Source organism: Bufo bufo, chromosome 1 (genome assembly GCF_905171765.1).
Source record: "Bufo bufo chromosome 1, aBufBuf1.1, whole genome shotgun sequence".
NCBI lineage: Eukaryota > Metazoa > Chordata > Amphibia > Anura > Bufonidae > Bufo > Bufo bufo.
In genome coordinates, this window is record NC_053389.1 from 318,975,208 (window position 1) to 319,001,975 (window position 26,768).

The following is a 26,768-nucleotide window of genomic DNA, read 5'->3' on the forward strand; positions in this document are numbered from 1 at the left end:
AAATCTGCCTTCCAAAAACCATATGGCGTTCCTTTTCTTCTGCACCCTGCCGTGTGCCCTTACATCAGTTTACGACCACATGTGAGGTGTTTCTGTAAACCGCAGAATCAGGGTAATAAATATTGAGTTTTGTTTGGCTTTTAACCCTTGATGTGTTAAAGAAAAAAATGGATTAAAATAGAAAATCTGCTAAAAAAGTAAAATTTTGAAATTACATCTCCATTTTCCTTTAATTCTTGTGGAACACCTAGGGTTAACAAAGTTTATAAAATCAGTTTTGAGTAACTTGAGGGGTGTAGTTTCTACAATGGGGTCATTTATGGGGGGTTTCTACTATATAAGCCTCACAAAGTGACTTCAGACCTGAAATGGTCCTTAAAAAGTGGGTTTTGGAAATTTGATAAAAAATTTTAAGAATTGCTTCTAAACTTCTAAGCCTTCTAACGTCCTAAAAAAATAAAATGACATTTCCAAAATGATGCCAACATAAAGAAGACATATGAGGAATGTTAAGTAATAAATATTTTATGAGGTATCCCTTTCTGTTTTAAAAGCAGAAAAATAGAAATTTACAAAATTGCAAATTTTTCTAAATTTTTGGGATTTGGATTTTTTCATAAATAAAGGTGATATATATTGACTCAAATTTATGACTATCATGAAGTACAATGTGCCACGAGAAAACATTCTCAGAATGGCTTGGATAAATAAAAGTGTTCCAAAGTTATTACCACATAAAGTGACACATGTCAGATTTGCAAAAAATGACCTGGGCAGAAGGGTGAAAACTGGCCTGGGGTAGAAGGGGTTAATATATGCAAATAAGCATCTAGGAGCAATGGGGGTGTTGTTGTTACGCTTAGAGGCTCTGTTCTCGCTGCAGTTGCTGTACCCTTGTGCGTTCCCTATTGACCAATAGAGAACGCTGCTAATACCCTTGAAAGAAGTAACATGCTACTTCTCAAGCTTCAGAAAAAGACACAGCCATGTATACACAGGTTGCATATTTTTTCTCATTGAAATCAATGGAAATGTTACTTCGTCCTCCCATTTCCATCCCTGTTATGTTTATTATTAGGAAATTTGCTCATTGTAAAACTACTACTCCCATTTTTGCATTCACTACCATAGTAACATAGTTTATAAGGCTGAAAAAATACATCCAGTTCAGCCTGATATCCTGCAAGTTGATCCAGAGGAAGGCAACAAAAAAAACCTGTGAGGTAGAAGCCAATTTTCCATACTTTAGGGGAAAAAAAATTCCTTCCCGACTCCAATCAGGCAATCAGAATAACTCCCTGGATCAACAACCCATCTCTAGTAGCTATTAGGGATCGACCGATATTGATTTTTTAGGGCCGATACCGATAATTTGTGAACTTTCAGGCCGATAGGCGATAATTTATACCGATATTCTGGGAATTTTCATTTTTGAAAAAAAAAAATCCTACACAAATCTGTTGAAAATGTATGTTTATTGTTAACGTGTATTTTTTTTTTTTTTTTTGTAAATCTTTCTTTTTCATTTATACTTAATATTTTTATTTTTATTTTTTACTAACTTTTAGCCCCCTTAGGGACTAGAGCCCTTGTCCTATTCACCCTGATAGAGATCTATCAGGGTGAATAGGATCTCACACTGTCCCTGCTGCTCTGTGCTTTGTGCACACAGCAGCATGGAGCTGAACATGGCAGCCAGGGCTTCAATAGCGTCCTGGCTGCCATGGTAACCGATCGGAGCCCCAGGCTTACACTGCTGGGGCTCCGATCGGAGGAGCAGGAGAGAGGGGATCCTGTGACCACTGCCACCAATGATTAATACTGGGGGGGGGGGGGCTTGGGTGGGGGGGGCGCACTGCGCCACCAACGTTTTTAATACTGGGATGGGGGTGGGGGGCGCACTGCGCCACCAATGATTAATACTGGGGGGCTTGGGGGGGCGCACTGCGCCACCAATGAAGAGAAGTCTTTCATTAATTCATATACAGGAGGCGGGAGCTGGCTGCAGAATCACATAGCCGTCTCCCGACCTCTATGAGCGGTAGCTGCGATCCGCGGCACCTAAGGGGTTAACTACCGCAGATCGCAGCTACAGCTCATAGAGGTCGGGAGCCGGCCATATGATTCTGCAGCCAGCTCCCGCCTCCTGTATATGAATTAATGAAAGACTTATCTTCATTGGTGGAGCGGTGGCCACAGCCCCTCCCCTTCTTTTGTCCTCTCTCCTCTAATTGGCGGCAGCAGCAGCACAGGGGGAGGGAGACACTGCTTCCTTCTCCCCTGTGCTGCTGAGGGAACACGGAGAGCGCTGAGAGCAGCGCGAACTGTGTTCCCAATACGTTATCGCTATATCTGCAAAATAGATGCCGATACCGATAACTGTCAAAATCCTGAATATCGGCCGATAATATCGGTAAAACTGATAATCGTTAGATCCCTAGTAGCTATAGCCTGTAATATTTCCTTTCTCTGTGTGCTGCTGCACGGCTGCCTCTAACTGCTTATCAGTTTCTGATATAACTCTGTGGTTCTGACCTCACTTCCTTGCCTAAGCAATTAGGTATTCTAGCTTGCTAGTCCTTGTGAAGTTGTGCTTTTCAGTCTGCTTGCTCATGTATTGAACTTTCTTTTTACCTACTGTGACCTTCTGCTACCTGTCCTGATTTCTACCTGTTTACTGTATTGACCCTCCATTGCCAGCCTTGACCTTGGACTTGTTTTACATATTCGCATGAACTCTGCCTGCTTTGACCTTGCACTGTTTCCTGACTATGAGTATTGTCTGATCCCTTGGTGCTTTGTGCCAGAGTCTCTAACCCCCATGGGTCAAACTGCACTGGGACTATTTCAAGAGGTAGCTGCCTAGTGTCTCCCCTGCAGTAACGGCCAGATTCCTGTACAGGTGTTAAAGTGTGGAAACCAGGGGAGTGGCAGGATAACACTCTCTAAGTCAAGCCCAAAGCCAAATCGTTTAGTTCAGGCATGCTCAACCTACGGCCCTCCAGCTGTTGTAAAACTATAACTCCCATCATGCCCTGCCGTATGCTGATAGCTGTAGGCTGTCTGGGAATGCTGGGAGTTGTAGTTTTGCAACAGCTGGAGGGCCACAGGTTGAGCATCCCTGGTTTAGTTGATAAAACAGTGGATCCACGTCCACTGTTTCTTACATGTAACTGTTCATTGCATATTCAATGTGGATTATGCTGCAGAAAAAGCATATTTTTCCATGTTAAATCTGTGACCACTTTTGCCTATAAGAATATAGCCTGAATGTGAAACAAAGAAACATACTGAAAACGTTAGTCGCCTTGTTGTTGAAATTTGCTTTAGTTGTGTGATGGTACATAAGGACGTAAGATTATGGGACGAGGCAGATTTTAGAATGTGAAGTCTTAGATAAATAATGCATAATAAATAAAAGAGTTGCTGTGTACTAATTAGAAAATTGTATCTCATCACAACCATCCTATTTGTTTTTATTTTACAAGCAGTTAGATTGCCATCTTGTGGTCATATCTGGTATTATGATTTTGCCATTCCAACACAGGAATTCATTCCTGCAGGTTTAGTATTCTTATTTAAAATGCTGACAGCATAAACTAGACAGTCTAAAGAACACAAAATTTTCAATAGTGGTACACGCTGTAAAGTATATTAAATTTGGTACATGGCTAGACACTTATCTAGCCCTTCACCAACTACTGTTTGTACCAAAATGTTGTCGCTGCTTAGGCCACTTCATAAGCCACACGTCTTCGTTGAGCTGGAATCCTGACACAGCTAGCCACAGTGAATTATTCTTTTTGGTCCATTTACTTCTTAAATAGGTCTAAAATGTGATGTGACTTATTTAGTTTTGTACATACAAATACTAGTAACTGTGATGGAATTACCGTATTACCGGACTATAAGACGCACCCAAAAATTAGAGTAGGAAAATAAGGAAAAAATATTTTTCATCACACCTCAGATCAGACTCTAAAAATAAGTAATTAGCATTCAGACTATAAGACGCATTTTTTGGGGGGGGGTATAGTGTGTCTGAGTTGAGATGAGTTGACACACAAGTGGAAGAATACACAGAACAACTGACGCAGGTCAAACACCACCTACATGAGATGGCCACATCTCCATGCTTTTACCTGCTTCACCTGTGCATCCAGTCTTTCTACTCTGTCAGAAAGTATAAAACTGTCTAAAAGAAAAGCTGTATGTGTTTCCCGTAGCAACCAGTGACTGCACGACTTTCATAGTTCTCTTAAAAATTAAAGTCATCACAAGGATGCAGTATACAACGAGTAAATGGCCATTTCGCGCTAGCTTCACTTTCTCAGGCCTCTGACCATGAAGGTGTAGGATGTCTAAGGGGCTCAGCTGGTCCTAGACCACGTGACACATGAACATATTGTCACTAGCCTAGAAAAAGCTGCAAGAAGGCCGCGGCACCACTGTAAGCGGTGCTGCCTTCTCAAATAGCTTATCGCCAGGGGTCCCGGGTGTCGGACACCCACTGATCAGATACTGATGATCTATCCAGAGGAGCAGCACAATGTACTTTCCCTGCAGTACCAGACTTTACAGTACAACACAATATACCGTCCCAGCAAAACCAAATACCACAATGTAGCTCAAAAAAGTACCCTAGGAGAATCAAATACCACAGTGCAGCACAATATACTGCCCCAGCAGAACCAAACGACACAGTCCAGCACAATATTCTGCCCCAGTAGAACCAAACGTCACAGTCCAGCACAATATACTGCCCCAGCAGAAACCAGCGCTACAGTACAGCACAATATACTGCCCCAGCAGAAACCAGCTCTACAGTACAGCACAATATACTGCCCCAGCAGAACCAAACGACACAGTCCAGCACAATATACTGCCCATCAGAACCAAACGTCACAGTACACCACAATATACTTCCCCAGCAGAACCAAACGACACAGTCCAGCACAATATACTGCCCATCAGAACCAAACGTCACAGTACACCACAATATACTTCCCCAGCAGAACCAAACGACACAGTCCAGCACAATATTCTGCCCCAGTAGAACCAAACGTCACAGTCCAGCACAATATACTGCCCCAGCAGAAACCAGCGCTACAGTACAGCACAATATACTGCCCCAGCAGAAACCAGCGCTACAGTACAGCACAATATACTGCCCCAGCAGAACCAAACGACACAGTCCAGCACAATATTCTGCCCCAGTAGAACCAAACGTCACAGTCCAGCACAATATACTGCCCCAGCAGAAACCAGCACTACATTACAGCACAATATACTGCCCCAGCAGAACCAAACGACACAGTCCAGCACAATATTCTGCCCCAGTAGAACCAAACGTCACAGTCCAGCACAATGTACTGCCCCAGCAGAAACCAGCGATACAGTACAGCACAATATACTGCCCCAGCAGAACCAAACGTCACAGTACAGTACAATATACGGCCCCAGAAGAACCAAGAACCACAGTGCAGTACAATATACTTCCCCAGCAGAACCAAGAACCACAGTGCAGTACAATATACTGCCCCAGCAGAACCAAACACCACAGTGCTGCACAATATACTGCCCCAGCAGAACCAAACACCACAGTGCTGCACAATATACTGCCCCAACAGAAACAAATACCACAGTGTAGGACAAAATAGTGCCCCAATATAACTAAATACCACAGTGCAGCACAATATACTGCTCCAGCAAAACTAAATACCACAGGGCAGCACAGTGTCTGAGCCCACCAGTAAAATTCATTTTACAGCTACATGAAAATATTACCAGACACCTGTTTGCAAATCCCTGAAACTCCAGCAACAGACTTTTTTTCAGTAGTAGCCAGTTGCCCAGTGTGTGCCTCAGACAGTTTTTGCTGGAGACACTGAGTTTCCTGCTGACTGGCACAGGCCTTGGACTAGGGCTCTCTTGGACTGTGAGCCAGGAACACAGTCATACAGCAGCAGCAAGATGATTGATTATGGGGATTCCTGCAGCAAAATCAAGAAAGCGAGTCACAGGTTAAAGAGGATACTGGCTGGCCTGCCTCTGTGCCTAGAAGTCATTTCAGCCGCCCGATGCTCTCTATAATAATAAACTGGGTAGTTTGTTAAAGGGGGTTTACGGGACTTATATACTGATGACCTGTTCTCAGGATAGGTCATCAAAATCTAGTGGGTATCTGATCAGCTGTTTTGGCCAGCTACCAGCGCTGTAAACTATACATTCGATGGAAAGCTCCATCTACTTTATAGTTTCCAGTGTTGGTATACAGCAGCTCAGCTCCCATTCACTTAAATGATGAAGTACCCTGGAACACTACACGGTATCCTGGAGCCACTACAGTGGGCAGAGCCTTCTGCCTCTGGATCCATCCTTTGTATAATTTACAATGCCAGCAGCGGGCCAAAACAGCTGATCGGTGGGGTCTAGGACCCCCACTGATTCGATATTAATGATCTATCCTGAGGATTGAAATCCCAGAAAACCCCTTTACGCATTCTCACGTACATGTACGTGAGGGAATGCGGCTTCTTGCCACATCCTCATGTGCATGTACGTGATGTGATTGGGCGGGTGCAGGAGCTGCATCTGCCCGATCAACAGCAGGGGCCCAGCTGTTAATGATAGCCGGGCCCCTGCTGTATGCGGTGATGCCAGCAGATTAACCCTTTCACATATCACAGTCAGCGCTGACCGCGGCACGTGTGGGGTTTGCAGAGGGAGGAGGCTCCCTCTGACTCCATCTCCCCCTGCGCTGCAGAGGCAGGGGGCCGATGGTTGCCATGGCAGCTCCGATGCCTTACACAGGCATCAGAGCCTGCCAGCTACGGAAGCTCAGGAGATCCATCTTACTGTGTAAGATGCTGACAGTTCAATTCAGTATAATATAGAATGTATTGTACTGAATTGAAACAGGGATCAAACTCTGAAAAGGTGAAGTCCCACAGTGGGACAAAAATAAAAAGTAAAAAAACTGTGTTTTTTTTTTTTTTTTAATAATAAAAGGAAAATTTAAGTTTCAAGTAAAGAAAAAAAAAGCCCCCTCACCATAAAATTGTATTTAAAATAAAACCTGATATGACCTGCTCTATAAAAATGTAATTCCAAGTGATCAAAAAGTCATACACACACCAAAATGGTACCAATCAAACCGTCATCTCTTCCCACAAAAAATGAGCCACTACATAAGACAATCGCCCAAAAGGTAAAAAACATATGGCTTTCAGAAAATGGAGACACTAAAACATGATTTTTTTTTTCCTTCAAAAATGCTTTTATAGTGTAAAACTGCAATAATTTTTTTTAAAGTAGACATGTTCAGTATCTCCAGGTCTGTAAAAATAAAATAAAAACTGTGCAAAAAATTCAATTTTTTGTCACCTTTCATCACAAAAAGTGTAATACCAAGCGATCAAAAAGTCTTATGCAACCCAAAATAGTACCAATCAAACCATCATCTCTTCCTTCAAAAAATGAGCCCCTACATAAGACAATTGCCCAAAAAATATATGAAAAATATGGCTTTCAGAAAATGGAGATGCTAAAACATGATTTTTATTATTTTTTAAATGCTTTTATTGTGTAAAACTAAAATACATGAAAAAAGTAGACATATTGGGTATCGTCACGTCCGTAACAACCTGCTCTATGAAAATATCACATGATCTAACCCCTAAGGTGAATTCCATAAAAAATTTAATAAGTTGAGTGATCAAAAGAATCATATGTACTCAAAAATGCTACCTATAAAAATGTCAACTCTTTCCGCAAAAAATTAGCCCCTACACAAGACGATCAGCAGAAAAATTTAAAAAAATAGCTTTCAGAAAAGAAACATTTTTTTTCACAAATGCTTTTATTGTATAAAACTGAAAAAATAAATAAAAAAATACATATTGGGTATTGCTACGTCCGTAATGAAAAAGAACCTGTGCCAAAATAGCAATTTTTTGGTCACCTTGCCCCAAAAAAGTGCCATAATGAATCATCAAAAAATCATATGTACCCAAAAATGGTACCAATAAAAATGGCGCGTGACGTAGTGAGTTACGCTGCCGCCGCCCGCCCGGCCTCCTGCCTGCTATGGCAGTTAGTAGTAAATACCGTACTACAGCCTGGATGAATGAATTTACAGTTTAACATTGCCTATATGATTACAACATTGAGCGGGGCCCAGTGTAGTAGAATACAGTGACTGCCCTGGGCCCCGCTGCCATTACAAAACAAGATGCCGACCCCCACCCCCTGTATTGGGGGTCATTCACTACACAGGGACACTGTAATGGGGGGGATCTGTGGATGACACATAGCATAATATTGCTGTGTCATCCACAGATCCCCCCCCCCATAGCAGTGTCATGCCATCCCCAGATGCCCCCATAATAGTGCTATCCCCAGATGCCTCCATAACAGTGCCATTCCCAAATGCCTCCATAACAGTGCCATCCCCAAATGCCTCCATAACAGTGCCATCCCCAGATGCCCCCATAACAGTGTCATCCACAGATGCCCCTATAACAGTGTCATCCACAGAAGCCCCTATAACAGTGTCATCCACAGATGCCCCTATAACAGTGTCATCCACAGATGCCCCCATAACAGTGCCATCCACGGACCCCCATAACAGTGCATCATCCACAGATCCCCCATAATAGTGTCATCCACAGACCACCATTAGTTCAAAACCCACCAAAAGCACACCTTTTGGTTAAAAAAAAAAAAAAAATCTTCTTATTTTCCTCCTCAAAAACCTAGGTGCAGCTTATAGGGCGAAAAATACGGTAATAACTATTTTATGAGGTATTACAATCTGCTTTAGGCCTCATGCACACGGCCGTTGTTTTATTCCGTGTCCGTTGTGCCGTTTTTCGTGATTTTCTGCGGACCCATTGACTTTCAGTGGGTCCGTGGAAAACTCGGCTAATGCACCGTTTGTCATCCGCGTCCGTGATCCGTGGTTCCAGTCCGTCAAAAAAATATAACCTGTCCTATTATTTTCATGGAAAACGGTTTGCGGACCCATTCAAGTCAATGGGACTGCTAAAAAACACGGAGGCACACAAGATTGTCATCCGCGTCCGTTTTTTTCCTATCATTTGCATGGCAAACCTGTCTTAGATTTTCTTTTACTTTCCTGGATCTGGTGATCCTCCAAAAATAAAGGAAGACACACGGATCACGGAACAACGGAACCCCATTTTGCGGAACGGAACACAACAACGGTCGTGTGCATGAGGCCTTAAAAGCAGAGACGTTCAAATTTGAATTTTTTGTTTTATAAATAAAGGTGAAACATATTGATTAAAATTTACCACCAACATGAAGTACAATATGTTACGAGAAAACAATCGGAGAATCGCTTATATAAGTAAAAGCGTTTCAGAGTTATTACCACAATAAAGTGAAACATGTCAGATTAAGGGCTTGTTCACACGACCATTGCCCCTCCGTGCCCGTGCTGTGGATGGCAAATTGCGGTCCGCAATGCATGGGCACCGACTGTGGCCAGTCCGCATGTAGATCACGGACCCATTCACTTGAATGGGTACGCGATCCGTCCGTTCCGCAAAAAGATAGAACTTGCTCTATCTTTTTGTGGTGCGGAGGCACGGAACCCCAGGAAGCACTCCGTAGTGCTTCCGTGGGGTTCCGTTCCGTGCTTCCGTTCTGCACCGCATCTCCGGATTTGCGGACCCATTCAAGTGAATGGGTCTGCATCCGTGATGCGGAATGCAAACGGCCGGTGCCCCGTGTATTGCGGACCCGCCGTATGCGGGCCACAATATGGCAACGGTCATGTGAATAAGCCCTAATACTGTATGCACTATGTAAATGAATATGAGGTACTTAGCAAATATATGATTTTTGATCAAAATCATTTGTGCCAATCCACCATGACCAAGTGACCGCTCTCTGGATGGGAACCTACTCTATATGATAGCTCTCCCTGCCTGCCAGCCTCAAATTAATTTAGGGAGAGCAGGCTCCACATGTATACTGTGTCTGCTCGATTTGTTTCCTCCCTCTGTGCCAGCAGGCCTCCAGTTTATTCGGGGAGAGCAGACTACAGCTATATACACTGCACTAATTAAAACCAGCCTATGGAAAGGAAGGGTTACCTAGGAGTGCACGACCAAGATGGAGGCAGCCACACCTCCAAATACATCCTGCAAAAACAAAACAAAAAAGTTAGGCCTTATGCACATGACCGTAACCATTTTCTGCTCCGCAAACCTTGGATCTGCAAAATATGGAAGTGGTCCATGTACCGTCCCCATGTTTTTGCGGGCCCATTGACTTCAATGGGTCTGCAGTCTGCATTTTGTGGACAAGTATAGGACATGTTCTATAGACATATGGATGCGGAAAACATGGATGAGTTCCGTGTAGTTTCATCATTTTTATATTTGTGTGCTGACTTGTCTTTCGTTATAGATATTAATGGCCTATCCTTAGGGTATGCCATCAATAATAAGAACCTGGAAAAACCTTTAACACATGCAGCACAATGGGGTCAGGAGGATATAACTTATCGCCAGTTAAGGGATCATGCACACGACCTTATCTTGCATCCGTGTCCAATCTCCATTTTTTGCGGATTGCACACGGACCCATTCATCTTTATGGGTCCACAAAAAATAAATAAACAGACAGCACACAGATGTCATCCATGTCCTGTCCGCATCTGTATGTTTGTTTTGCAAATTATAGAACATGTTCTATTCTTTTCCTTATTGCAGATGACAATAGTCATTTCTTGCTATGGGAGTGAGAAAAATGCAGAGTGCACATGGAAGGTTTCTGTATTTTGCAGATTCGTGATTTGCAGACCACAATACGGACACAGTCATGTGCAGGAGGCCTCTATAGCAGGCATCCTCAAACTGCGGCCCTCCAGCTGTTGTAAAACTACAACTCCCACAATGACCTGCTGTAGGCTGATACCTGTAGGCTGTTCGGGCATGCTGGGAGTTGTAGTTTTGCAACAGCTGGAGGGCCGCAGTTTGAGGATGCCTGCTCTATAGGGTTAAACTTTCTGCAGTATTGTACGTAGATTACAATAAGTCACATCAGTCTCTAGGGCTCACAACCTCTCTGTAGGCAAGCAGTTAAGATTTTTGGAGTGTAAAAGTAAACCAGAGTGGAACCCCTAACATATTTCTGTGCTGCACATAGTGTGTGGAAACCTGGGAGTAGGGCTACAACGAATACTCGACTAAATCGAGTAATTCGACACAAAAAAAATCCTCAATGTAAATTTTTTGCATCGAGGGTTCGTTTGTGTCACGTGACCACGGAGCGGGAGTGAAGCGCTAGCTATTACTCCCGCTCCGTGGTCTCCCGCTGCGCTTGGAATACTCACCTTTCCAGCAGGGGGCCTCCAGTCACTCCACAGCACGTCTATGGTCCCGCGCTACACTGACCTCCTGACGTACGCACGCCGTGACCTGACGCGCTGTGTGACGTCAGGCACAGAGCAGCTAGGAACGATGGAGTGTCGGCGGCGCTCCTGCTGGAAAGGTAAGTTGGTGCGACTAAGGCCGGGCGCCCGGAGTGCACAGCGTCATAGCAACCAGTGATGCTGTGCACCCCGGGTGTCAGGAGGAGCGGGGTTGGGGGGGAACTTCTGGCAGAAGTGGGGGAGAGCTGATGGCACTGGGGTGGGGGAGAGCTGATGGCACGGGGGGGACTGATGGCACTGGGGGATAGTGGAGCTGATGGCACCAGAGGGAACTGATGCACTTGGGCTGATCGCACAGGGGGGAACGAAGGGTGTTGGGGACTGATGGTAGGGGGTCTGATGAGTTTTTATAAAGGAAAACAGTCTATTAATTAATGTTTTCTTATTAGATTACTCAATTTCTAAAATAATCGTTTACTGCAGCCCTACCTGGGAGACAACCTCTATCTGTCTTTTCTTACTTGAATCTGTTAGTCCTTGATAACCGAACAGTGACTGAATAGAATATGCAAAGCCTTCACACGAGAGGACAACTCAGGGACTTCTGTTTCCAGGTAGTACTGGTAATTTTATTGAGAGTAAATGTTCTCTAATGGCTTATACGTCAATATCAGGCAACATTGCAGTATAATAATATTACGCATTTCAGGACATGGAAGACATATACAAGGATTCAAAACTGCTCCCCCCTACTTTGATAAATGTATCTGTGACCGAGCAGGAATATCATTTAAATCTGGCCTTGTGCTGGCACTTAAGGTCTGAAGTTGATTTAGAAAAAGCCAGACATTAGCACGTGACTGGATACAGGAGCTGTAATCGTCTATTTATAACGTTCTGATGTCACACAGTTTGGGTGACATTTTTCTCATTCATTTCTTGCTTGGTTTTATGATGAGAGAATGGATTTTCAGTGGTATCTATAATGGAGACTGTTCAGGACAAGTAACTTATGTATTTCAGATGTCTTTCAGGTTCCTTGGGACAAGGTCAAGAGTGAGATGATCGAGGACAAGGGTTTAAGTCCAGAGACTGTAGACCGAGTGGGTGAATACATCAGACTTAACGGTATGAAGCATGGGTGCTGTTCTTAAAGATGCCCGTGATAAATGGTATGCTTGGAGACCAAAGAGCATTTTGTGTATTTTCAGTGGCTTTTTTTTTTTGCATACGTTGCAACCCAGAATAATTGAGTCTCGGGCTGGCAGAAAGATTTTATCTGGTGGAAGCTAATTAAAGTGTAGTTATGCCTGTGGAAATACATCAGAAAAATGTAGAGTCCCAGCATATTGAAGCAGACATAAATTATAGATCCAATAAGGAAAAGCTTCAGCCTGGTCGGGGGAAATATATTATAGACTGGCAAAACACAATCACATAGATTGTAAAATACAATGCATATAAAAGTTCCAGTTCATTTGAGAAAATTAGCAAAATTGCCGTGTGATGGGCTTCTCTTGAAATATGTGTCCCCTTCCATGCATTGTAAATAATGCAACTAATTTGTAATATAGGCCTATAATTTATGTAATATAGGCTTATTATTTATGCATTTCATCCTTTTTTCTGCCTTTTGAGTGATACAAAAAAAATGAACAAAAGGCAAGTACAAGGACATCCTCCTCTTGGGGAGCATGGCTTATGCTGATTTGTATGTGACTAAAGGCATCTTGTTGTAGCAAATATAATCTACTACTCCATAGAATATGGATGACAGGCAAGTTTATCTCCGGCTCTCCTCTCTGTTCTCTAGCCAAAGATAGAAAGGACCTATCAAGATTGGTCATTTTAGGATATTTCAGAAAGGCCCCTTTCGGACTAGCGAGTTCCAGGCATCGGACTCGCAGTGAGAGTATGCGGCAGTTCCCGTCCTGACCTCCCAGCACTGCCATGGTCGTAAAGCATTATATTGATTTATGATGCCATGTAACCCTTACAGTTCTGGAATGTATTGGATAACACTGACAGCATTATATGTCACTGTTATACAATACATTCCAGAACTGTAAGGGTTACATACAGGGGCGGACTGAGAACCCTCAGGGCCCCCGGGCAAAATAAATCAAGGGCCCCCTTACAGGCCCCACCCATGTTCTGCTGCAAGCCCCACCCTTGTCCCGCCTCCATGCCCCGCCTCCAGCCACACCCTACACAATCTTTAATAAGATTTCAAAGTTAAAGTGACACAAAAGGCACCCAGACCCCTTCAGCTCATTGAAGTGGTCTGGGTACAGTGTCCCTTTTGCAAATCGAGCTGCAATGTTCTAGAGAAACTGCATTGTTTAAGTTCCAGCAATAAGTCAGCCTCTAGTGGCTGAGGGCTTCCTGGCGTAAAACAGACCCTTGGTCCGGTATCTGACGCTGGACGTCCTCACACTCTGCATGATGACCTCCAGTGTCAGATTTTTCCCCATAGGAAAGAATTGATTCAATGCACTCATATGGGGTGATCTAATCTCACGGCATATTAGTGAGCCTCTGTTAGAAGCAGTGTGGGCATAACTACTGTGAAGGGGGCACATATCTGGGCATAACTACTGTGAAAGGGGGGGGAGGCCCTTCACAGTAGTTATTAATCCCTTTCAGCAGTCCCCCCTTCAGTGAATGGGGGACTGCTGAAAGGGGTTAATAACTACTGTGAAGGGCCTAGCTGTCTGGGCAACCCCACAGATCATCCCCCCACCCACCTTGTACTTGTTCCACTGATCCGCTACTTGCGGGCTACATGGGCATGAGTTCAGTCACTTCGGTGCGCAATCCCATCCTGCGGCGCGTGATCCCGCGAGACCCGTGACCTACAGCGGCGGGTCTTGCGGGATCACGCGTGGCAGGACGGGATTGCGCACCGAAGTGACTGAACTCATTCCCGTGCAGCCCACAAGTAGCGGAACAATTACAAGAGGGGTGGGGAATAGCCAAATTAAAAAATATTTTGAACCAAAAGGTGTTATGGGGGCTCTGTGGATGGCACTGTTATGGGGGCTCTGTGGATGGCACTGTTATGGGGGCTCTGTGGATGGCACTGTTGTGGGGGCTCTGTGGATGGCACTGTTGTGGGGGCTCTGTGGATGGCACTGTTGTGGGGGCTCTGTGGATGGCACTGTTGTGGGGGCTCTGTGGATGGCACTGTTGTGGAGGCTCTGTGGGTGGCACTGTTGTGGGGGGGATTTCTGTGGGTGACACATATATAGCACCATATGCTATATATGTGTCATCCACAGATCCTCCCCATAACAGTGCCCCTGTGAGTGAATGATCCCCAATACAGGGTCTGGGGGCCGGCATCTGGTGTTGTAATGGCAGCGGGGCCCGGTGCAGTCACTGTATTCTATTACACCGGGCCCCGCTCACTGTAATACTAATATTCATATGTGAACAACTTGAAATCCTCTGCGATCCTCTCCCTCTCTGTACTCACAAATTCAGTAGCAGGCCGGGCGGCAGCGCAACTCACTGACGTCACACAATATACAGTATACCGCTACACTGTGTAGTCTGTTCTATTAGCACCATTGTTTTGTGGTGGTGGACAGAAAATAATCTGGAAGTGCCCCTCCCGAGACCAGGCTCTGACTGCTAGGGGGGGTCTGCTGAGCTAACGGATGCCCCCTATGGCAGCAGCACCACCATAGCCCCCATATATGGCTAAAAAATTATTGCTTTGGGTGGTGGGGGGGTGACACCATTTTCTACCGCACCGGGTGACACCAGCCCTAGCAACGCCACTGGCTCCGCCTGCTTCATTCATAAAGTGGGAGGAGCAGGCGCGTGACGTCAGTGAGTTGCGCTGCCGCCCGGCCTGCTACTGAGTTTGTGAGTACAGAGAGGGAGAGGATCGCAGAGGATTTCAAGTTGTTCACATATGAATATTAGTATTACAGTGAGCGGGGCCCGGTGTAATAGAATACAGTGACTGCACCGGGCCCCGCTGCCATTACCAGGCCAGCATAACATTCGGAATCGGGGTGCTGGGCACAGTGCTCCAGACTAAAAAAAATACCTAGTAGCCATTGGCTCCTGGACTGAAAAATTTAGGAGCCAAATTACATTTTTAGTTGCCAAATCAAAACTGAATCAAAATTTTGGTATCGTGACAACGCTACGCCGATCAGATTGGCGTAGGGTTGTTTCGATACCAAAGTTTTGATTCGCTTTCGTCACCATAAAAAAGTATTGCGATACTCAATACCGTGCAAAAAAAAAAAAACACCAAAAAAAGCCGCGTACATTTCGCATTTTATAAAAACGTTCGGCCCATAATAGAACAGTCCTATCCTATTTTTTGGGGTGACAAGGTGACTAAAAATGGTGAATGCTCACCGCATAGGAGATATTTTTTAATAATTTAATAGTTTGGACTTTTCGGACACAGCGCTATGTAATATGTTTATTTATTGTTTATATATTTTATATGTAAAATTGGGAAAGGGGGGATTTAAACTTAATATTTTAGGGTACTTTCACACTAGCGTTTTTCATTTCCGGCATAGAGTTCCGGCACAGGGGCTCTATACCGGAAAAGATGTCTTCAGGTCAGTCTTTTTGACTGATCAGGCAAAAGATAAAACAGCAGCATTCTACGGTTTTATCTCTGGCGAAAAAAACTGAAGATTTGCCTGAATGCCGGATTCAGCATTTTTCCCCATAGGAATGTATTAGTGCCGTATCCGGCATTCAAAATACCGGAATGCCGGATCCATCCTTCCGGTTGAACCGTGCGATTTTCACGCATGGTTGCTAGGATGAAAGTCTATTCACTGTATTACTTTCCCTTATAACAACATGGTTATAAGGGAAAATAATAGCATTCTTTAATGCAGAATGCGTAGTAGAAGGTCAATATAATAAACATTGGTGGCGCAGTGCGCCCCCCCCAACACCCCAGTATAATAAACATTGGTGGCGCAGTGCGTCCCCCCCAACATAATAAACATTGGTGGCGCAGTGCGTCCCCCCCAACATAATAAACATTGGTGGCGCAGTGCGCCCCCCCTCCCTAGTATAATAAACATATAAACATTGGTGGTGCAGTGCGCCCCCCCCCCCAACACCCCAGTATAATAAACATTGGTGGCGCAGTGCGCCCCCCCTCCCTAGTATAATAAACATATAAACATTGGTGGCGCAGTGCGCCCCCCCAACACCCCAGTATAATAAACATTGGTGGCGCAGTGCGCCCCCCCTCCCTAGTATAATAAACATTGGTGGCGCAGTGCGCCCCCCCCCCCAACACCCCAGTATAATAAACATTGGTGGCGCAGTGCGCCCCCCCAACACCCCAGTATAATAAACATTGGTGGCGCAGTGCGCCCCCCCTCCCTAGTATAATAAATATATAAACATTGGTGGGCAGTGCGCCCCCCCCCCCTCCCTAGTATAATAAATATTTAAACATTGGTGGGCAGTGCTTTCCCCCCCCTCCCTAGTATAATAAATATATAAACATCGGTGGGCAGTGCTTCCCCCCCCTCCCTAGTATAATAAATATATAAACATTGTTGGGCAGTGCCAATGAGGGTTAAAAAAATAAATAAAAATTAACTCATCTCCTCCAATTGATCACGTAGCAGCCAGTCTCCTGTACTTTCTTCAGGACCTGTGGTGACATCACTGTGCTCATCACATGATACATCACATGATCCATCACCATGGTAATGGACCATGTGATGGAGCTCAGTGACGTCACCACAGGTCCTGAAGAAAGTACAGGAGACCGGCTGCTACGCGATCAATTGGAGGAGGTGAGTTAATTATTATTTTTTTAACCCTCATTGGCACTGCCCACTGCGCCACCAATGTTTATTAAACTGGGGGGGGCCGCACTCAATCTTTATTATACTGGGGGGGGGCCCGCACTCCATGTTTATTATACTGGGGGGGGCCGCACTCAATGTTTATTATACTGGGGGGGGCGCACTCAATGTTTATTATACTGGGGGGGGCGCACTCAATGTTTATTATACGGGGGGGGGGGGGGCGCCACCAATGAAGATAACTGAGCTGTTAATACAAATACAGGAGGCGGGTGCTGGAATCAAATAGCCGGCACCCGACCTTTATGACAGGGAGCTGCGATCAGCGGCAGTTAACCCCTTAGGTGCCGCTCCCAGTCATAGAGGTCGGGTGCCGCTATTTGATTCCAGCACCCGCCTCCTGTATTTGTATTAACAGCTCAGTTATCTTCATTGGTGGCGCAGTAGCCACAGCCCCTCCCCCTGTCCCTCTTCTTATTGGCCGCGGCAGCAGCAGCACAGGGGAGGGAGAGACTCTTCCACTCTGCGCTGCTGATAAGAAGTGAACATGATAGTTCAGCTTCTGTGCCCGCCGCTGTATTCAGAGCTGCGGCGCGGCTCTAGTCGCAAATGGCGACAAGACTAGAGCCCTGGGGCATAACATTAACACATAATGTTATTCTGCGGCGGGCCCCCATCCCTTCCGGGCCCTCGGACCGTGTCCGAAGTAACCGACCGGTCAGTCCGCCCCTGGTTACATAGCACCATAAATCAATATAATGCTATGTGACCCCAGCAGTGCTGGGAGGTCAGGTTGGGAGCTGCTGCATACACACACTGCGAGTCTGATGCGTGGAACTCGCTCGTCTGAAAGGGGCCAAAGACTTGCTGGCTAATTAGAGTCACATTTAGTCCTCCCTTACAGGTTCGCCGTGGCCCCTTCATTGTGCTGATCAGCAGGAGCCCTGCATGTTGGACCCACACAATCAAACATTGGTAGCCTGACCGAAGGATAGTTGTAGAGAAGCCCTTTAAGGGTACCTGTACAGATTTGTATGCAGAAAATCCTCAAGAAATCCACAGCAAAACCATATAAAACAACACACATACAGTAAAGCCTCACTATTTGTCATGGGTTTGGTACGTTTTTATGTTTTTGTTGTGGAGTTTTTGTTTATATTAATAACCCCATTGAAGTCTATGGGAAAAACCACTATATAGAACGTGTGGAATCACACAAACAGGCTGTTGATTTTAAAATCTTCTCAACAAGTCAATTTCTGCACAGAAGAAAAAAGCTTTGTCAAATCTCATTCACTTTGCTGATACTGTATTACGATCAGTTTTTTCCTTTTAAAAATTTGCATGGAAAAACCGCATGTAATCCGCATTGTGTGCAGTTACCCTAAAGCAGTGATGGCTAACCTCCGGCACTCCAGACGTAAAACTACAACTCCCAAGATGCATACTTGCTTGGCTGTTCTCAGAACTCCATAGAAATGAATGGAGCATGCTGGGAGTCGTAGTGTTACCACAGTTGGAGTGCCAGAGGTTAGCCATCACTGCCTTAAAGCATATTCACGGCTGTTAAAGGGTTTCTATCACTTCGTATGACATATTTAGGTGTCAGACACTAGCGATCCGCTAGTGTCTGCTCTAACAAACCATCCTAATATGATAGGCTTTGGGGCAGCCGTTTTGCTAAAATAACAACTTATATCTATATGCTAATGAGCCTCTAGGTGCTATGGGGGCGTCATTAGCACCTAGAGGCTCCGTCTACCTTCATAAACTGTCGCCGCCCAGCGCGTCCCTCCAGCCCGCCCATCTCCTGCTGAATGCGATCCTCTCCGTGCGCGTCTCTGTTCTGCGCATGCGCAGTGAATGTCTGACCGCTTCCCTGCTCAGACATCTCCACTGCGCCTGTTCCTCGGAGCACTATGATGTCATCGGCGCAGGCGCAGTGGAGATGTCTGAGCAGGGAAGCGGTCAGACATTCACTGCGCATGCGCAGAACAGAGACGCGCACGGAGAGGATCGCATTCAGCAGGAGATGGGCGGGCTGGAGGGACGCGCTGGGCGGCGACAGTTTATGAAGGTAGACGGAGCCTCTAGGTGCTAATGACTCCCCCATAGCACCTAGAGGCTCATAAGCATATAGATATAAGTTGTTATTTTAGCAAAACGGCTGCCCCAAAGCCTATCATATTAGGATGGTTTGTTAGAGCAGACACTAGCGGATCGCTAGTGTCTGACACCTAAATATGTGATAGGAAGTGATAGAAACCCTTTAAAGTAGTTCATTATAGCCCACAGCTCCAAGTTCCAAATTAAAGAAAAATATGGTATACAGGAGAGAATGCTGATTCTCAATACTGCTCCATCTAAGCTCCACAGCCCAACAGCTCATATACTCTTGCCCATGGAAAATGTGCTCCTGCACACACTCCCTGAGCTCCACCTTTAATGTTTCTACACAGTGCTCTGAATTTCTGTGCGCGATTATAGAGAGAACTGTGCAGCTGTACTGTTAGGCTACTTTCACACTGGTGTTTTCACAGATCCGTGTGAAACTCAATGGAAACGGATCCGTCAATAAAATGTCTAAACGGAGACAAACGGACGCCATTCAGACGGATCCGTTCAAACGGATCCGTCTGTATTGCGGATCCGTTTGTCACGTTCGTTTCCGTTTTTGCATCTGTTTAGCGGATCCATTTTGGAATGAGTAGCAATTAGGTTCCCCCCTCTTCATGTATTCAGATCCCCAAGGTTGTCATGCTCCTAAAATTTCTCCAGGGCTATCTTGTTGAAATTTAAAGATCATCCGGTTTTAGCTCTGGAACCCTGAAAAAAAGGAAATACAAAATTAAATGTAAATCCTAATACAAAATGCAAATTAAGACTACTTAATCAAGACTTGCACGTCTACGACCGCCACGCTTATTCCCGTAGACTCTGGAGGCGACTGGGGGATGCTCGCTGGCGGCTCTAGGTGCAGATTGCTGAAACAAAAACAAAAAATGTTTTAAACAGAATGTATTTAAATAAAAAAAATTATATATATACAGTTGCAAGAAAAAGTATGTGAACCCTTTGTAATTATATGGATTTTTACACAAATTGGTCATAAAATGTGATCTGATCTTCATCTAAGTCACAACAATAGACAATCACAGTCTGCTTAAACTAATAACACACAAATAATTAAATGTTACCATGTTTTTATTGAACACACCACGTGAATATTCACAGTGCAGGTGGAAAAAGTATGTGAACCCTTGGATTTAATAACTGGTTGAACCTCTTTTGGCAGCAATAACTTCAACCAAACTTTTCCTGTAGTTGCAGATCAGACGTGTAGAATGGTCAGGAGTAATTCTTGACCATTCCTCTTTACAGAATTGTTTCAGTTCAGCAATATTCTTGGGATGTCTGGTGTGATGTCGCTTTCTTGAGGTCATGCCACAGCATCTCAATCGGGTTGAGGTTAGGACTCTGACTGGGCCACTCCAGAAGTCGTATTTTCTTCTGTTTAAGCCATTCTGTTGTTTATTTACTTCTATGCTTTGGGCTGTTGTCCTGTTGCAACACTCATCTTCTATTGAGCTTCAGCTGGTGGACAGATGGCCTTAAGTTCTCCTGCAAAATGTCTTGATAAACATGGGAATTCATTTTTCCTTCGATGATAGCAATCCGTCCAGGCCCTGACGCAGCAAAGCAGCCTCAAACCATGATGCCCCCACCACCATACTTCACAGTTGGGATGAGGTTTTGATGTTGGTGTGCTGTGCCTCTTTTTCTCCACACAGTGTTGTGTGTTTCTTCCAAACAACTCAACTTTGGTTTCATCTGTCCACAGAATATTTTGCCAGTACTGCTGTGGAACATCCAGGTGCTCTTGTGCAAACTGTACACGTGCAACAATGTTTTTTTTGGACAGCAGTGGCTTCTTCTGTGGTATCCTCCCATGAAATCCATTCTTGTTTAGTGTTTTATGTATCGTAGATTCGCTAACAGGGATGTTAGCATATGCCAGAGACTTTTGTGAGTCTTTAGCTGACACTCTAGGATTCTTCTTCACCTCATTGAGCAGTCTGCGCTGTGCTCTTGCAGTCATCTTTAAAGTATGCCCACTCCTAGGGAGAGTAGCAGCAGTGCTGAACTTTCTCGATTTATAGACAATTTGTCTTACCATGGACTGATACACAGCAAGGCTTTTGGAGATATTTTTATAACCCTTTCCAGCTTTATGCAAGTCAACAATTCTTAATCGTAGGTCTTCTGAGAGCTCTTTTGTGCGAGGCATCATTCACATCAGGCAATGCTTTTTGTGAAAAGCAAACTCAGAACTGGTGTGTGTTTTTTATAGGGCAGGGCAGCTGTAACCAACACCTCCAATCTCATCTGATTGGACTCCAGTTGGCTGATACCTCACTCCAATTAACTCTTGGAGATGTCATTAGTCTAGGGGTTCACATACTTTTTCCACCTGCACTGTGAATGTTTACATGCTGTGTTCAATAAAAACATGGTATCATTTAATTTTTTGTGTGTTATTAGTTTAAGCAGACTGTGATTGTCTATTGTTGTGACTTAGATGAAGATCAGATCACATTTTATGACCAATTTGTGCAGAAATCCATATAATTCCAAAGGGTTCACATACTTTTTCTTGCAACTGTGTATATAGATTTACTTCTTGACAGCCCCGGTCCAGGCTTGGTCCACCTCCCCTGGACGCTGGCGATTCCAGCACTGGAGCTCCGGCAGGTGAGCCGGCCACAGCTGGAGAGCCCTCGGCTGATGATGATGATAAAATCTATAATAAGAGCACATACTGAGTAATGCAACAAATCAAACAGTACAAACTCCAAGTGTTGATTTTATACTTACTGGCCACTGAATACGCCTGCACCTTCTGGGTGGGTTTTTCCAATCGATGCTTGTCTTCTTTGATGACATCTGTACGCAACAGAATACCAGACAAAATGCAGATAACGTTAAAGGGTTTCTACCACCACATTTTGACCTAATTAGCTGTCTGACACTAGCGATCTGCTAGTGTCTGCTGTACCTAACCATGCTATTGTAATACTTTTCTCTGCAACGGTTACCCTCCAGCCCGCCCATCTCCTCTAGATTGACAGCCTCCATTGCGGCCGAATTCTCGCGCCTGCGCCATGTGCGTCTGTATTCGGCGCAGGCGCAGTGACTGTCAGACCGCTCCCTGCGCCGGCATCTCTACTGTGCCTGCGCATCTCCACTGCTTGAGGCCGGGCGTCGTCTGTTCCTGGGAGCACTCTGACGTCATCGGCGCAGGCGCAGTGGAGATGCCGGCCCAGGGTGCGGTCCAACAGTCACTGCGCCTGCGCCGAATACAGATGCACACGGCGCAGGCGCGAGAATATGGATGCAATGGAGGCTGTCAATCTAGAGGAGATGGGCAGGCTGGAGGGACGAGCTGGGCGGCAGACATGGTGAGTAGACGGAGCCTCTAGGTGCTGAAAAGACTCCCCCATAGCACCTAGAGGCTCATTTGCATAGCAATAAAAGTTCGTTTTTTAGGGTAACCGTTGCAGAGAAAAGTATTACAATAGCATGGTTAGGTACAGCAGATCGCTAGTGTCAGACAGCTAATTAGGTCAAAATGTGGTGGTAGAAACCCTTTAAAGGAACTTGTTTAGAGCACTATTTCCTCATATATCCACAACATTTTTTTTAATTTTTAATACTTACTTTTTAAAATATAGATTGGTGCTTGCCCACCGCAGAACTTTCTAGAAATTCTTTTTTTTTTTTTGGGGGACGACCCTAATAATAAAATGATTAAAAAAATTAACCCAACAGGAGCCATAATCCCCCCCAGAGACAGCAGCCCCGCATAGTGCCTGCAGCCCCCCATAGTGCCAGCAGTCCCCCACAGTGACATCAGCCCCCCAGTTCCAAACAACCTTCCCACAGTGCCCTCAGCCCCCCCCAATGCCAGCAGACCCCACAGTTCCAGCCACAAAAAACCCTGCAGTGCCAGAAGCACCGCACAGTTCCAGCCACAAACACCCCCGCAGTGCCAGCAGCAACCACAGTTACAGCTACAAAAACTCCTGCAGTGCCAGAAGCACCACACAGTTCCAGCCACAAACACCCCCGCAGTGCCAGCAGACCCCCCAATTCCAGCCACACACATCCCCGCAGTGCCAGGAGCTCCCACAGTTACAGCCACCCCCCACCCGTGCCAGCAGCCTCCACACCCCAGTGCCAGCAGCCCCCCAACCCAGTGCCAGCAGCCATCCCCAGAGCCAATAGCCCCCCATAAAGGCAGCCCCCACTGTTCCAGACACACACACCCCTTCCCAAGTGCCAGCAGCCCCCCCCCCCAGAGATAGATAGATAGATAGATAGAAAAAAAACTTCATATACTTACCAGTCTTCATCAAGTCGATAATCCAAAATGGCCGACGATGAGGGGAGGGACAGGAAGTTACTGGGCATGCGCAGAGATGTGCGGTTTCTAACGGATCCGTGTCAAAGCGGAGCCAGGACAAACTGATCCGTCCCCCATTGACTTCAATTGTGATTCCGGACAGATCCGTTTGGCTCTGCATCGTCAGGTGGACACCAAAACGCTGCAAGCAGCATTTTGGTGTCCACCTCAAAAGCGGAATGGAGACCAAGCGCAGCCAAACTGATGCATTCTGAACGGATCCTTATCCATTCAGAATGCATTGGGGCTGAACTGATCCGTTTTGAACTGTTTGTGAGATCCCTGAAACGGATCTCACAAACGGAATTCCAAACGCAGGTGTGAAAGTAGCCACATGCACAGCTCTTTTCATAACCTTTCTGCCCACATCTCTATGATCACTGCAGGAAGGAAATGGGAAGTGTTTGCCTATTCTGACCCCCATAACTTTTTTATAGTTAAGTCTACGGAGCTATGTGAGGGCAATTTTTTTGCGAGACGATCTGTAGTTTTTGCTAATATCATTTGGAAGTATGTATGACTTTTTGATCACTTTTTATTCAATTTTTTGGGGGAAGTAAAGTTATGAACATTGTTGCTTGGTCTCGAAAATTCATTGGATACTATCGATCGTCTTTCTGCAGGACATTGCATAGAATCGATTTTTTTTTTTTTCGAATATCATTTTTATTGAGATAGATAAGTCATATCCAATTACATCCTTATGATATCATATCATATACACGGTTACAGCGACATCAGTGCAGCATTATACATACAGGGAGTGCAGAATTATTAGGCAAGTTGTATTTTTGAGGATTAATTTTATTATTGAACAACAACCATGTTCTCAATGAACCCAAAAAACTCATTAATATCAAAGCTGAATATTTTTGGAAGTAGTTTTTAGTTTGTTTTTAGTTTTAGCTATTTTAGGGGGATATCTGTGTGTGCAGGTGACTATTACTGTGCATAATTATTAGGCAACTTAACAAAAAACAAATATATACCCATTTCAATTATTTATTTTTACCAGTGAAACCAATATAACATCTCAACATTCACAAATATACATTTCTGACATTCAAAAACAAAACAAAACAAATCAGTGACCAATATAGCCACCTTTCTTTGCAAGGACACTCAAAAGCCTGCCATCCATGGATTCTGTCAGTGTTTTGATCTGTTCACCATCAACATTGCGTGCAGCAGCAACCACAGCCTCCCAGACACTGTTCAGAGAGGTGTACTGTTTTCCCTCCTTGTAAATCTCACACTTGATGATGGACCACAGGTTCTCAATGGGGTTCAGATCAGGTGAACAAGGAGGCCATGTCATTAGATTTTTTTCTTTTATACCCTTTCTTGCCAGCCACGCTGTGGAGTACTTGGACGCGTGTGATGGAGCATTGTCCTGCATGAAAATCATGTTTTTCTTGAAGGATGCAGACTTCTTCCTGTACCACTGCTTGAAGAAGGTGTCTTCCAGAAACTGGCAGTAGGACTGGGAGTTGAGCTTGACTCCATCCTCAACCCGAAAAGGCCCCACAAGCTCATCTTTGATGATACCAGCCCAAACCAGTACTCCACCTCCACCTTGCTGGCGTCTGAGTCGGACTGGAGCTCTCTGCCCTTTACCAATCCAGCCACGGGCCCATCCATCTGGCCCATCAAGACTCACTCTCATTTCATCAGTCCATAAAACCTTAGAAAAATCAGTCTTGAGATATTTCTTGGCCCAGTCTTGACGTTTCAGCTTGTGTGTCTTGTTCAGTGGTGGTCGTCTTTCAGCCTTTCTTACCTTGGCCATGTCTCTGAGTATTGCACACCTTGTGCTTTTGGGCACTCCAGTGATGTTGCAGCTCTGAAATATGGCCAAACTGGTGGCAAGTGGCATCTTGGCAGCTGCACGCTTGACTTTTCTCAGTTCATGAGCAGTTTTTTTGCGCCTTGGTTTTTCCACACACTTCTTGCGACCCTGTTGACTATTTTGAATGAAACGCTTGATTGTTCGATGATCACGCTTCAGAAGCTTTGCAATTTTAAGAGTGCTGCATCCCTCTGCAAGATATCTCACTATTTTTGACTTTTCTGAGCCTGTCAAGTCCTTCTTTTGACCCATTTTGCCAAAGGAAAGGAAGTTGCCTAATAATTATGCACACCTAATATAGGGTGTTGATGTCATTAGACCACACCCCTTCTCATTACAGAGATGCACATCACCTAATATGCTTAATTAGTAGTAGGCTTTCGAGCCTATACAGCTTGGAGTAAGACAACATGCATAAAGAGGATGATGTGGTCAAAATACTCATTTGCCTAATAATTCTGCACGCAGTCTATTATGTCATAATCATCACATTATGTTTATTACATATCTTGAAGTCGTGTGTGTTCATGTATAGAATCGATTTTTATTTACCATCGATTTTTTAGGGGAAATATATCCCTTCTATAGACATTGGGTCGAATAATTTATCGAATATTTTATCGATTATTGTATCTGTAATTTTGAGCATATGTACTGTCTCCACTTAACAACTTTATTTCTGTTTAGCTGCAGTATATAGTATTGTCGATATTCGTATGCCACTGTTATCTATTATATATAGAGCCAATATTTATCTACATCTTAGGCTGCCATTCATTTATTGATTTTATTGTTTGCGGACCCAATAGCATAATTAAATAAAACCTATATTCTTTGTGTAAACACATGGTCCCGGATTTCTTTGAGTACTCTGTCCATATTTATCCTTTTTTAAAGTGATGAAAATGGCAACACAAAAACAAGATTTTATTCTGTTCAAAAATGCTTTCACTGTGTAAAACGTAACAAATAAAAATTAGACATATCCTGTATTGCCGCATCCGTAACAACCTGCTCTATAAAAATATCACATGATATGCCCCCTCAGGTGAATGCTGTCAAAAAAAAAACAGCCATTTTTTATCACCTTGCCTCACAAAAAGTGTAATACCAAGCGATCAAAAAGTCTTATGTACCCCAAAATGGTACCAATGAAAACGTCACCTCATCCTGCAAAAAATGAACCCCCACATAAGACAATCACTCAAAAAATAAAAACCAATGGCACCTTTAAAC

At 44.5% G+C, this 26,768-nt stretch overlaps 1 protein-coding gene across 2 annotated transcripts in view; it reads left to right on the forward strand.

The window, feature by feature from the left end:
* The window catches only part of LOC121008936 (histidine--tRNA ligase, cytoplasmic-like), a 115,212-nt gene that overhangs the window by 78,242 nt on the left and 10,202 nt on the right, over positions 1–26,768 (forward strand). For both annotated transcript variants that reach the window (XM_040441765.1, XM_040441775.1), the window contains one exon: positions 12,442–12,535. In XM_040441765.1, coding sequence (XP_040297699.1) covers positions 12,442–12,535 — 94 coding nt within the window. The remainder of the gene's footprint in view (positions 1–12,441; positions 12,536–26,768) is intronic.